At 36.2% G+C, this 14,970-nt stretch overlaps 1 protein-coding gene across 1 annotated transcript in view; it reads left to right on the top strand.

Annotated features, from left to right (window-relative positions):
* Positions 1 to 14,970, top strand: part of NIPAL2 (NIPA like domain containing 2) — a 78,253-nt gene that overhangs the window by 39,396 nt on the left and 23,887 nt on the right. The window contains exons 4-5 of the mRNA XM_079126369.1: positions 3,969 to 4,028; positions 13,936 to 14,057. Coding sequence (XP_078982495.1) covers positions 3,969 to 4,028; positions 13,936 to 14,057 — 182 coding nt within the window. The remainder of the gene's footprint in view (positions 1 to 3,968; positions 4,029 to 13,935; positions 14,058 to 14,970) is intronic.

The raw sequence follows: 14,970 nt of genomic DNA, 5'->3' as shown, positions 1-14,970 counted from the left end.
AGATCGTGGTCTCTTTAGAAAAAAAAAAAAAAAAAAAGGAAAATGTCATTAGATCGGTATATAAGTACATTAGACTTAAATTCAGAAAAAAAGGGTAGCATATTTATGTTTCATAAGACTTTTAATTATTTAATAACAATTGATACAGTTAAATGAATGTAGTATATTTCAAGTTTTCTGTTTACAATCATGTCCTCTGTGCTCTAAGCAATGAATTTATTTCCCATGTTACATTTTCCCCTCTTCCTTCTGAAAGTAAAATGGTTTGTGAAACTGTGGCTTAGCAACAAAAGGAAAAGAAAATGCTGTTTTTTCTGACTTCAAGGGAAGTAATGGCATGCAGTGTACTAGAAAGAGCTCTGCATTATGTTAAGCAAAGTAAGTCAGACTCAGAAAGTCAAGGGTCATCTGTTTTCTCTCATATGTGGAAGCTGGAGAGAAAAAGGGATCTCATGAAAATAAAAGAGAGCCATTAGGGTAAAGGAAAGGAGCTGAGGAGGGAGGAGTGGAGTTATTGGGGTATGAAATTGATCAAAGTGTGTTATGTGCATGTACAGATATACCACCATGAAACCCATATTCTGCATAATTATTATGTAGCAATAAATATTTTTTAAAAAATGAGCAAGGTCTGGACTGGGAAAAGGCAGATATGGATGCTGGGCTCCAGCTGTGCTGTAAAATAGATGTTTGTTAGATGAGTGGATCAGAGAGTGAATACACAAACTACCTGTTTGGACCCAATTATGAATTTTAAGATGTGGAGCAGATATTTCCATTTCTCTAGTTCTTCATTCCATCTAAACAATGTCTCCCTCTTATTGGACTCAATCACTGTAAAAGCCATCTCAAGGATTGCTATAATGGAATGCATTGGTATGTTTTAGTGTAGTGATACGTCATCTATTTTTTATTGATAAGCTACCTCTTTCCACTTGGAAACCTTCCTTACCTAATTAAGAAAGAGTCAATGATGGAACTGGTTTCCAGGGGTTTGGGTCTCTTCTAATACCCTGATATGTAAATTAGGTACCCTGAATTATTTTGGTCCAAACCTGAAATGGAAGCTTTTCGTATGCTTTTTGTACCTGTCCCAAACTCAATTTTTCATTTAATAAGATACGTATCCATACATTAATCTACAAAAACCCTGCTTTAATGTTTTAGAACCATGTCACCCAGTTAAACACATGCTTGGTGAACATTTCCCATGCTCAGTTTACTTTGTGTGAAACTTCCATTTCTATAAATAACCTGCCCAGGAAAAGTTTCCCAGGACAAAGATCAATTCAAACGAGAAAGAGCTAGGCTGAGGGGGAAAAATGGAAAAAAGCATATGAGCATCCCAACTTATCTTTTTAAAAGTTTTATTTGTTCTTTTTAGATATACATGACAGCAGAGTATATTTTGACATATTTCTACAAACATGGAGTATATCTAATATACTCTTATTCTAATTGGGATCCCAGTCTTGTGGTTGTACATGATGTGGAGACTCACTGTGGTGAATTCAGATATGTACATGGGAAAGCTGTGTCAGACCCTTCCACTGTCTTTACCATTCCCATCCCCCTCCCGTCCCCTCACTCCCCCCTGTCCAGTCCATTGAACTTCTGTTTTCCCCCCTCCCCACCATACACCTTGTTGTGTGTTAGCATTCACATATCAGAGAGAATATTCAGCCTTTGGTTTTTTGAGATTGGCTCATTTCACTTAGCATGATAGTCTCCAGATCCATTCATTTACTGGATTTACATAAAGTCATTCTTTTTTATGGCTAATATTCCACTGTGTGTGTATGTATGTATGTATGTGTGTGTGTGTGTGTGTGTATATATATATATATATATATATATATATATATATACACAAAACATTTTCTTTATCCATTCATCTGTTGAAGGGCATCTAGGTTGGTTCCATACCTTAGCTATTGTGAATTGAGCTGCTATAAACATCTATATGGCTGTGTCACTGTAGTCCGCTGATTTTAAGTCCTTTAAACCAAGGAGTGTATAACTGGGCTTAAACAGTGGTTCCATTCCTAGTTTTTTGAGGGATCTCCATACTTCTTTCTAGAGTGGTTGCACCAATTTGCAGTCCCACCAGCAATGTATGAGTGGACCTTTCTCTCATATCCTCACCAACATTTATTGTTACTTGTATTCTTGATTGTTGCCATTCTGACTGGAGTGAGATGAAATGTCAGTGTAGTGTTAATTTGCAGTTCTGAAATTGTTAGAGAAGTTGAATATTTTTTCATATATTTGTTGACCATTCATATTTCTTCTGCTGTGAAATGCCTGTTCAGTTTCTTTGCCCATTTATTGATTGGAAATTTGGGGTGTTTTTGGTTCCAGCTTATCATAAATGAAGGTTTCTTGTGTAAACTTGTTATTTTGTTTTAAATAAATTGCCAGAATACCAGACATAGTCATACTCAGATTTAACTACAGCATCCATTTAATGGATTATTATGCAAACATTAAAGTTATGTCTGTGAAGAATTCTTAATGACATGGCAAATTATTTCTAATATGGTAACTGAGAAGACAGAAAATTCTGTATTATAGTTTAATCCCAGCTAGATAAAAATAAAAACATCAAAATTAACTATAGTTTTCTCTAGATAATGATATTATTTAATGACTTTTCCCTCTATTTTTGCTTTAAAAATTGCCAGCTAAAATCCCAGAGGCTAGCTGATATCTTCTACATGTAAAATATCCTGTCACAGTCCTGATAAGCCCTTCTAGGCCTCCTGAATAGTTATGAGATAGCCCCAAACTAGGTAGAAAGAGATAGAAAGCCTAAAGGGTAAAATAATTTATAAATTATAATCATACCTTATATAAGTAAAAATGGATAGTTTTAAAATAATGTATTTAATGACATTCCATAGTATATTTATTGAGCATACCTTTATAACTAGTGAAAACATAAAAAATGAATAAAATACAGATTCTAGAGTGTATTGACTCAGTTGAACATAAGAATAATGTGATTTATGTTTTTTATTTTTTTCTTTTTCATTCTAATATCCTTTTTTAAAAAAATCCCAGCTAGTAATTTTTGGTAAAAATTTAAAAGACAAGTTTATTGTGCATTTTTTTTAATTATTGCAATTCTGAGTTCTCTTATGCCTTTATTCATAAAGGAACAGCCCCAAATGGGGAGCAACACAAAGAGGTTCAACTTAGTCCTAATCCCTGAGACCATAGCAGCAGGCAATGGCTCAGGTATAGGGATGCAAGTTCAGCAGCATTGGTCGTGGCAAAAAAAGGTCAAAAACATAACAAAAGTCAGCAACTGCAGGGCTGAGAATCTACTTATAGTTGTTCATTTCATGCAGAAAACATTTATTGAACTTATGATATGCTAGATCTTAAATGAGTAAGACATCTCAGGCTAAAAGGAACTGATAGTCTTTAGGCAAAAACTAGAAACTAAATCTTAGTTATCATGAAAAACTATATGTGGGAGTCATCCCAGCATAAGGGTAGAGTGATCCACTCTGCTGGGAGATTCTGGAAGTGATGCTTGAGAACAGAACTGATCACAGAGTGGGGACAGAGTTGCGTGTGTCAAAACCTCCTGAAGGAGTTTGAACACAAAACTACACAAAGGGTCCTGGGAATTATGGTTGCATATTTCCCTCCCTGTCGTTCTTCCTTTCCATTCACTTATGTAGTCATTCAGGACTTTATCAAGCTCTCCTTTTATACCAGGCCTTATATCAGCCACACTCTCTTAGATCTCCTGTAAACCAGGCCAGTTTATATGTATTTTCAGCCATCAGGGAGAAGAAAGTGACTTTTACAGCCATAACTGCTGGCTGGGTGTCGTGTCTCTGCACAGGACATAGCTAGTCAGGCCTAAGACAAAATATGCTTAACTTCTTTCAAATGGAATTGCACAGTGCATGTTTTTGAATTGGAACTAGCACTAATGGCCATTTTCTTTATAGGTAGTGCCATTATTTCTGTTATGTTTCTGAAAGAAAATTTGAGAGCCTCAGATTTACTAGGTGAGTAATTTTTTAAATTCTTGTAATTATAACATTGCTTGACCAGGAAATAAATAATACTATCCATAAAAATGTGTGCTTTAAAACTGGGGAAAAATTATGTAATGGCTGAAGATCTCATTTAGAGGTGAATGTCATTCTGCTCTGGAGCTGCCATCCCTTCTCACATGAAGTACTCCTGTTTTCATTGTGATCATTGCTCATGCTATTGGCCACAGCAAGTTATCATTTTGTAATATTGTTATTAGTAATGTTGTGAAATTTTATGAACGTAAACTTCAATGAAAATTCCTGTGTTACCTAATAGACTATTCCACTGCAAAGGACATGCTTTCTATATTGTTATATCTGTGTGGTATAAAAATGAAAATCACACAAAATGAAATGCACCAAGCAATTACCTATTATATTTAACTCCTTGCAAAAGTAACACAGAAGGTTGCTTTTCCAAATTTTGGAAATACAGTTGTTAATGGAAAACAAATAGAGTAATGGAGGAAGGAGTAACTAAGTCTAAAGTCAGTGAAAAAATAAATAACTACAGTGAATGATAAATAGAAAATGAAAAGAAAATAACAGTAGTTTTCCTGGCTGTAAGGGAGATTTCTTTTATATTGCGAAGCTATCATTTATTCATTGTGTCTTCTTGCTTTTGTTGGAAATATCATTGGTGAGAAGAATTATAGAGTTTCATATTTTCTTCCTTGACAAAATCCTGCTTGAATTGCTGCTGACATATGATAATGAATACAGATACTTTAGGCACTTTAAATAAAACAATGCCTGCCCTCTTCCAGGGAGATCATATTTTTCGAAAAATGTGAGCTCTAAATGTGACACCAGTGTTGGTATGTTGAGTATTTGTTCTCCCAGATCATGTTTCCCTTGAGCCTGATGTCTTGAAAGTGTTTTTACTTTTTCTTTTCCTTCTTGGTTTGATTCTGCTAGTAGAGTTTTTAGACAACATTGTCAAATTTTTCATGGTTAAAATGTTTTTTAAAATGTATTCATATGTGAATTGTATCTTTTCCAGCATGTTATTTTTTCTATATTCTTTTTTTATATGTTGTGGTTTATAGAATCATTTGGGAAAGTCATAGGAAATCAGGAATAAGAATGACCAAAAAAAAAAAAAAAGAGGAATGGCCAATGCCCGAGTTCATAAATTAAAAAAGCAGGTCCTATGTTGTTTTTGTCATTTATCAAACGTCTTAAGGAAACGTTGAATACTTTAATATCTTTTGTAGTGTATAACCATACCTATTAAATTAATATGACTTAATGAGATAATGTAGATGGATATAAAGGACGATTTGCTAATTATCTTGAATATTGTAAGTAAAATGACAATTATGGCTGAATCCCTGCCCTTAAATAATTTACAGTCCATAATAAAACACATAAAAGCCAAGTGCTGTGGGATAGCTCAGAAGACTGAGGCAGGAGTATTGCAAGTTTAAAGCCAGCCTCAGCAACTTAGTGAGGTCCTAAACAACTTAGTGAGACCCTGCCTCAAAATCAAAAATAAGAAAGGGCTGGGGATGTGGCTCAGTGGTTAAGCACTCCTGGGTTCAATACTGTTAACAAAAAAAAAAAAATATATATATATATATATATATATAATACACACACACACACACATACAGCGATAACATTTTTTAGAAGTAGAAAATAATGTATATTATACTGTTGTGAGCCATTAGTTTAGAATAGTGTTTCTGAACCTCAGTTCTACTGACCTTTCAGGCTTGCTAATTCTTTGCTGTAGGGGGTTATCCACTGTGTTGCTGGGTGTTTATCACCCTACAGTCCTTTACATACTAGATGTCTCTAGTACCCTCCACCCCACTTACCACAACCAAAAATGTCTCTAGATATTACCAAGTGCCCCTAATGGCCCCCAGTTGAGAACCACTAATTTAGAATAAAGAAAAATTATTCTGGGAAGATCAGGGAAAATTTTTTATATCAACATTGGGATCAGTCCTAACTACTAAATAGGACAGGCATAGGCCACACCCAAGGATATGAAGGGGACATATAGAGGGACCAACCCAGGGGGTGTCAACAAAGTATAGCAATGGCAAAGTAAGTGTCTGTTTACTACTGTACTACAACTGCTGCCTGTGAGGGTTAGGAGAAAAATAAGAAAAACTCATAACTATGGAAAAGGAAAAGATGGAAATAGCAGTATGTACAGATGGCTTGCTTATGTACTTAAAAAAAATCCAAGATCAACTAAACATTACTAGAAACAATAACTAAACAAATTAAAGAATTTAATTTAACTCACTTTTTTTTTTAATTTAACTCACTCTTATGGATTCAAATATGGATTCAACTTCTACTTTCTACTATATGGCCAACTTAGTATTACTTAATCTCTCTAAGCTTCAGTTTGCTAACAAATATATGACTGTTTTGAGAATCAAATTGGATCATTCACATAAAAGCACTTTGAGAAATGTAAAACTCTCTCACTGTAATTGTTATAATTACTATGATCACCTTCATTCCAAAGAGATTTCCAAGAGTAATACTAAAACAAAAGAAATGGGAAACACACACACACACACACACACACAAAACAGAACCTCAAATTAATTCTTCGATAATTTTTATATGCTAATAACAACTAACATCTGTTAAACATTTATTCTTACCAGGTACTATGTTGTGCTGTTTATTGGATTATCTCATTTCAATGTAGGAACGCCCCATTTCTAGAAGCAAAACCGAAACTTAGGTTAAAGAACTTGTCCAAGGTTATCTAACTAGTGATGGGCCAGCATTCTAACAGTGGCCACCTGGAGCATAATGGTTTGGGGTGAGTCTTTAGTATCAGGAAGCTGTGTGGCCTTTGCAGAGTTAATAAAATAAGTTCTATAAGCCTCAATTTCCTCATCTTTAAAAGGAAGGTGAATATTACCTACCTCAGGATTGAATGAGTTCATGTATTAAAACTCTTAGAACAGGGCTTATCCCATAAGAGCTCAAAATGTTAGCTGTTCCTATTACCACTTTTACAACCAGCAGCACCCACCACTGTGCTCTGCTAGTAAATCAGAGGAAACCTGGATTAGAATAGTTTTCAAACTTTAGTAGCCCAGGTAACATTTCCCAGAACTCTGGGAATTTTTTCACCCTTCTAACCGAATGTTTTTGGAGTGTGGCTTCATTACTGGTGTCACATTTGTTTCATACCACAGCTAAAAATGATCAGTTCTTGCCTTTAATCAGTGACCTACACTAAAACGAATTTAGCCACATATTCCACACACTTTCCTCCAACAAGCAAAATCATAAGATCACTTTATTCTTACAGAAGTCCAGGGAAGGACTTTTCCCCACCTGTGTTCAGTAATGTGTTAAGTCACATGTATTTCCTTTGGGTCTTTATTGCTGTTGCCTTGAGAAAATTAAACTCTTTCTGTTAAAATAAAAAATGTATTTTTTTTTCCCTTTACAGGCACTAAAACCAAACAGGGAAAAAAGAGTAGTTACTGGTGTTTATTAAAGATTAACATATGAGCATGCTAAAAATTAAATTGTCAAAATGTAAGAAGAAAAATCATTTATTTTTCCCTGCTTCAAGCAAATGAAAGTTTGTTTTTCATGATGGAACAAATAAAGATTTTTTGGGGCCATGTGGAAACAAGATGAACTAATTTATTGCCAAATGTTACTCTGTGGCTATGAAGCTTTTCACCACTAGCCTCAAAAAATGACCTCACAAAAGCTATGTCTGAAAGGAATCGCCAACAATTATTAACTCAATGACAAGCATTGGACTCTGCTCTGATTCTTAGTGGATTAATAATTTTAAATTATTTTAACGATTATTTTTCCTTTTTAAAAGCACCAGATTTCTCTGCCCTTTGACCAGCCAAAAACTATAGTATTTTCCTCTCTCTTCTCCCAGTCATCAAAAGTATCAAATCTAATAGTCTGTGAGATCCTTGTTGATTTGAGCCCAGATAATGTCATCATAGAAATAAAAACTTCAGTCAACTAACTCATCAGCACTCCCCAGAGACCAGTAACTGGATTACTTCAAGTCACCTACAAAGGGTTTCCCCAGATGGGAAGCCAGGGAATTAATAGTGAGATGAAGGCCACCTCCTTCCTTCCTTCTCACACACCCAAGGTCAGTGTGGTTTGAGTCCAGTATCTAGAAGAGTATTCCAGCCAAATGAAGCATCATTTCCAATTGAAAGAACAGATTGGACATTTTGGTTTCAGACTGCCTCAAGAATGGGAGCCTTTCTAATGGCAGCGCCAGGACCATTTGGATTCCCTGCATCACTGAGACTTCCCAGTCTAGGGCTCCATCAAGATTCAGCTGCATGGGCCTGAGGAGTCTGGAATGACTGCACTTGGAGAGTAGTCCCAAATGTCTGGTGTTAAGCAGTCCAGTTGACTCTCTGACTCCTGGTGTCCCACAGAGCAATGACTGGTTCCTGTTAATCAAGAAACATATCTCTAGCACTGAAGTAATCAGATAGTTAAATATTTGAAAACTCTGAAGGCTCCCAAAAGTCAGGTCAAGTCATAAAATAGACTGTTAATACCAGTTGGCGTCCTACTGGGGAATGAGTTCAAGATTCAAGGAGATTCCAAGTTTTAGTGAAGGGGAAGATTAGTCTGGAAAACAGGATGTTAATTGAGGAAGAAGTGCGTATCATTGATCCTGAATGCTCGGCAAATGCTATACCACTGAGCTATACCCCCAGCTCTGCACATCAGTCTTGAAATGCAAGACTCCTCTGGGGGAGGAATTCAGCTCATTGGAGGTGCCAGCACACAGCAGCACCAGGAGGAACCCAATTCTACACTTGGTTCCCTCTGATTACATTTGTACTTCATTTCTGTCCACAGATGTCTCCAGGAGACTCTTTCAATAGGAGACCATGCCCCTCCTGAAACAAGGGGCTGCATTCTCACAGCCATGCCAGTTACATGTCAAGTATTTCCCACAGTAGAAAATATTCCCTAAAGCACTACTTCAGGGAAATACAAATGGTCAAACACAATTTGGAAATAAGCAAATCCTTGGTGAACATCAACACATTAGTGGATCTGAGAGGTCTTCCAGTGAAAGAACTATGCAAATTCATTTAGCTTTCCTCTTTTCAAATATATTTGACTTACTTGGGGCTTTTTTGGTGGGACCTCCACCTTTTGAAAACTGGTTTCAGCTAACACCAATTTGGGAATGCTCTTCTAATGAACTTAAGAGCCCCAGAAATTACGTGAGACTAGTCAGGGACCCCGGAGACCTCTGCCAGAAGGAATTGGTTCCTTCCATCCAGCATGTTTGTGCTTTGTACAGTTGTGGGGGCTCTACTCATTTAAACTACCATGTAAATGGCAGTCTGAGCTTTCCATTCAGCAACCCTACCCCTTAATGCATATAAGAGGCAGTGGAATGAAACAGAAACAGACTTCCTAAGTTCCAATCCAAGTTCTCAACTTATTAGTTGGAAAACTCCAGGCAAAATAATTATTCTCTTTGTGACTCAGTTTCCTAATTTGTCAAATGTAGATAGTAATAGTTTAAGATTATACATTAAATATCTTGTATGTTATGTATTATATACTGTCTGACATATATGATGTATGTTGTAATAATATAATTATACAATAGTGAACAATATTCCTCCCCTTATTCAGTTTTGCTTTCTGTGGTTTTAGTTACCCATGGTAAACTGCAACCTGAAAATATTAAATGGAATATTGCAGAAATAAACACTTCATAGTTTTAAACAATTTTTAGTAAAGCATATTGTAATTATTAGATTATATTTTTAGTTATTATTGGTTCATCTCTTACTTTGCCTAATTTATAAATTAAACTTTTTTATAAGTAAGTAGACACAGGAATAAAACATAGTGTATATAGGGTTCAGTACTATGTGAGATTTCAGACGCCAACTGGGGATCCCTGTGGATAAGGGGGGACTACTGTAATAGTTTTTCACAGATTTGTTGTAAGGATTAGTTATGTATAAAGCATATAGAATCATGCTTATTAGTATTAGCTATGTAGTTTCTATTGTATTTTAATATGTTGCTGATCATAATACAACAATCATGTCAGCTATGAAATCAATAGCTTTAAGAACATCACCTTAAAAAGAAAAGGATTACCTTGCCTTAGTACATCCTCTCCCAGGATACCTAGTCCATCTACTGTAAGGAGTAGGTATTAGCTTGTATATCTGTTTTGCACATAGGTGAAGTTTATAGAAGGAGTTTCATCATTTGTATATTGTGTCAAGCTAATGTGAAACTTCCACTGTAAACTTTTACATGACTTGCTTTATATTTGATCAGTAAACATAATTGATGCAGGTTTGGGCATGAGAGAGGAGAATGAGGCACAACCCAGCATGCAGACATGGATTCGCACCTGAAGTTTACCCCAGCTGCCAGCTGCGTGTTTTAGGCCACCTCCAATATCCAAATCTTGGTGCACCAATTCCCAAAGCTAGCTGTGGATAGCAAACATAGTTCTGCCATATTTGCTTCTCTGTATTGTGTTAAGTAGATCATTTCCTTGCAGTTCCTTTTAAGACCAAGTTTTCACTAAGCAATCAGAAGATGCCCACTGATTCCTTACCTTCCACTGTCAAATGGGGTTGTTACCTCATTATAAACAGCTCCAGTGACAGTTCCTGATCATCCTGAGGTATACCATTAGGGATAATATTTTAGACTAATTTTTAAGTTGAACTTAGATGACCTGTAACTCAACATCCTGAGTGGATCAATCCCAGGTTCTCTGTTGCATCAGGCCTTCAGGTGAGCTTTCAAGCATTTTCAGCTGCCCAGAATGACCTTTTGGGATCTAGAAGATATGATGACTTAATTCATACCTAGAGATCAGAGAGACTCATTCAGTTACAGCCAGATCAATAACTTATCAGAGCTCTTCTGGCTAACAAATCACAATGAAATTTGTATTTTTCAGAGACAGTTTCAGCTTTAATTAGACTTGCAGGAATCCAAGTCCTGAACAGAAATGTAACCACTCCTGTGGGCCAGAAACATATGTCCACACTGCCTGCTTCCTTGGTATCTTACAAATCCATATCACTCCTTTGGGTAACTGGGCCAAAGAAGATCAACTAGCAAGTTTTCTCAGTTGGAAATCTGTGTCCTCCATAAGAGTATTAGTGCTTTCATTGAAATAAAGATAGCAGGAACTGACATCCCATGCTGCTTTTAGTGAAATATAGATATAAACAAATTTTAAGGAAATTTATTTAAGGAAGTGCAAATGACTATCTTCAACACTTTTAAGTACCTTTGAAAAATATGCACATGACTTAAAAGGAGACAGTAAATTACATTTAAAAATGCAAATGACACAAAATAAACAAGCATACAACCGTTAGCAGCTATCTTGAATGCTTTTGCAAGTGTCATGGGTAGCTGAAATTAAAATTATCAAGAAAGAATGGGTCTCAAAGAGTTATTAGACTCACAGTGATGTGAGGCTCAAACGAAATAATGTCTGTGAAAAGTAGCTTTGAAAGTATAAAATTGCAAAATCATCAGAAATGTTTTTAGTTTCAAAATGCAGTGAAGACGTACATTGGTGGAGATGTGCATATGTGTAAATCAAAGACAATATAGAAAGTCAAGTTAAATACTGCTGCCATCATATCATATAATGGAATACTATGCAAGCCTCAAAGAATGAGACTACCCTGCATCTCCTCCAAGGTGTTCTGTTAAATGGGGGGGAAAAAAAGGCAGCAAGATGCAAAACAGTGTATATAATATGCCATTATTTGTATAAAAAGATAAAACTCATGCACACTCACACACTTATGCATAAGACATCTCTGGAAAGAAAGCCTAAGGACCTAGTGGTGGTTAATGTTGGGGAGGGGAACAGGTGGCCTCAGGGTATAGGAGAGATTTAACTTTTCACTGATCACCTTTATGTATCTGGAATTTTGTATCACATACCTGTGTTTCCAACTCAAAATGAAATTAAAACACAGGAAAGTTTATTGATGCTAGATTCTCTTGGAGGAGATCAAATCTGGTAAAGGAGCTTAAGATAAATAAGAAATATGGATTTCCCAAAAGAAACAGGTGAGACTAATTAAAGTATGTTAAATTGATTGATTCCACTTTACCACGTTTAGAAAATTATTTTTTAAAATCCCTTTCCTCTTGGAACCTAATTCGGAATAATTATCTTACATAATCTCTTTTTTTTTTTTTTAAAGAAAGAACATGACTGACCGATAATTTTCCTCCAAGTTCTTATATATGGATCTTATTATTTTGCTTTTATTACAATATTTAATATTATATATCGTTTTCATTTTAAAAGTTCTCATTAGGAGTAGCTTTTAAAATTATGTATATAATATCTGTCTTCACAAAGTATTACAGAATAGATTAGAGGAAACTTATTTGTAGCTCCTACAAATAAGTGTTGTCTAACTTGTATGAAAAATCAAACACTGTTCTCAGAAACTGGAGTTCAAAACTTAAATCATGTGGTTAAGAGAAATGGGAAATTAGTGCCTTCAAACTGTGAGATTTTATACAAAACCAAATTGTCTCAGGTTGGTATCAATGTTGTCTGTAAATTATATCCACAGTGTTAATCTCAGTGATGAAACAAGCTGAATTTTGTGTAAGTGTGCTATCCGAAAAATGCTACTTTTATCAGTTTTTCTTAGGAGGCTATTCATACATTAAAAAGCTGTTTTCAGAGTTATTGGGAAAGACAAGTCCTGACCCTGCTCCTGTGGCCACCAATCCCATGCCTCCCTCTCTCCTCCTTCTTGTTAAGAACGGTGACAGAAACACACTCCTGTCATTGGGTTGGTGTTGTGATGCATTTTTACTAAGCTAACCTTGGAACCCTGGGTCCTAGATTAGAATAATTAAAATTCTACAGCAAGATCAGCAGCCCCGTTGTCATTTCTGCTGAACGACCCCAACAGATGGCAGTGAGGAAGGCACTCTTTACGAGTTTCACAGTGTGAAATCACCAGAGTGAGCATAGGGGCTCCAGAGATGCTCAAGTGCAGAGCAGATCATCATATAGTGGACTTGCCTGCCCTCTGGGCTCTGAGATCTAGATCTAGGTGGATCAAGGTTGGGTATGTATTCCCATCCCCATGTGCACAAGTTCTGGTCTTCTCTACTGTGGGACGCCATCCATGTTTAGCAGAATCAGGCTTGGCTGAGCCCTGGGTTACAGAGGTCTGACGCCCAGGAACTGGCAGTCATGAGAAACTGTTTCAGACAGCTGGGGAGTAGTTGTCTCATCACCTGAGGAAATGCTAATTCTCTAAGCAGATGGCTTTCCTAACTCCACCCCATCCTATTCCTCACAGAAGAGGCCCCTCCCAGTCTTGGCTCCTTCACCTATGTGATTATAAATAAAAGTGAAGGTGGGCTTCTTCATCCTGTTGGAGGCCAGATCTGGCATGGCCTGATCCATCACACCCCCTTCCATTTGAAAAGATTATTGACTCTTGTGTTTATTGATTAGATAAATTTATTAGTAATTAATTTATAGCCAGCACCATCCTCCAACAGAAATTCCTTCTCTCATCCATGCTGGACATGGCTGAACCCCCCGTACTCTACCTTTGGGGAAAGCTCCAAAGAGACCAGGATTCATCTGGAACAAAGAAAAATCATAAGTTATTTTCTGGCCCATCTGTTCCCTAGATGTTATGTCTCTGTAAAGGTCATGCCATTTGGTGAACATGTGATATTACGGGGTGGCTTGATGAATCATATTTTAATAGGGAGGAGCTGACAGCACTTTTACAAGTAATATTCTGTCTCTAGGTAATATTTGAGTCAACAAAAAGTTTTAAGTGTCCCTTTTCAACTGGCTTTGTCTTTTCTGTTTTATTTAAAGGTATGACATTGGCATTTGCAGGAACATATTTATTGGTGAATTTTGCTCCAAATATAACTCAGGCTGTCTCAGCAAGAACAGTACAGTATTACATCGTTGGCTTGCAGTTCCTGGTATATGTGGTAAGAATTCTAAAATTCCACTATTCCTGAGGTGATATTATCTAGACCACATGTCTGCAGATGTTAGAGAGCTAATACAACTTTTTCTTCTCAGCACTGATAACTTATTAAAATTAAAATCTTTTTGACCAATACCAAAGTATTTGAAATTCTCAGTCAACAGTAGAAGCCTCTTCCAAAAAGTCCTCATTGAGATCAACAGGTTGTCTGAGCAGGTATGATCCTGAGAGACATGTTAAAAAGAATGAAAAGAGCTGATACAAGCATATGAAACCATTAATTGGGATGCTTATTTGGTACAGTGATTATAAAGGTGAGTGTAAAGAGAGAACATGATTGAAATGGTTGATATGTAGCTTGTTACAGAATTTGGCAAAGATTGGAGAGTAAGAATACGCTAGAACAGGCAGATAGTAAGAAGACAATTAGGATAGTATTGCTGAGCATTTAACCATGATTTGGATTGGTGAAATAGTTGTAAATTCAATAAAAAAGAGTCAAAGTATACAGAATCATGTAGTCTTAGAATTAGAAATGACCTCAAAAAGTTGTCTGGTGTAGTACTCTGCTACTAAAAAAAGCAAAACAGTGTGATCCTAGTTTATATGCCTAGTATTTAAAAGTGTGACATTGGCACTTACAAGAATATGTTTACTAGTTTTGATCTAAGTGCAACCCAGGACAGTATAGCAGCAATTCCTGAACTATGAATTCTGTCTATCTTACCATCTCTGACATAATTTGGACCACTGGGACACAAATATTCATAGGTCTTTCCTATTTATGGTCCCCCTCTTTACTTCTTTCATTTTCTCTTACCTGTTTTTAAAAACAGGTAAACTTAAATACACTACATACCCTTTAATAATCTTTCCTATTTCCCTTCTTCCCTTCACCACCAGAAACTGTATTC

Source organism: Sciurus vulgaris (assembly GCF_902686455.1).
Source record: "Sciurus vulgaris genome assembly, chromosome: 1".
In the NCBI taxonomy this organism is placed as follows: domain Eukaryota; kingdom Metazoa; phylum Chordata; class Mammalia; order Rodentia; family Sciuridae; genus Sciurus; species Sciurus vulgaris.
This window is presented reverse-complemented; position numbering and strand designations above follow the sequence as displayed.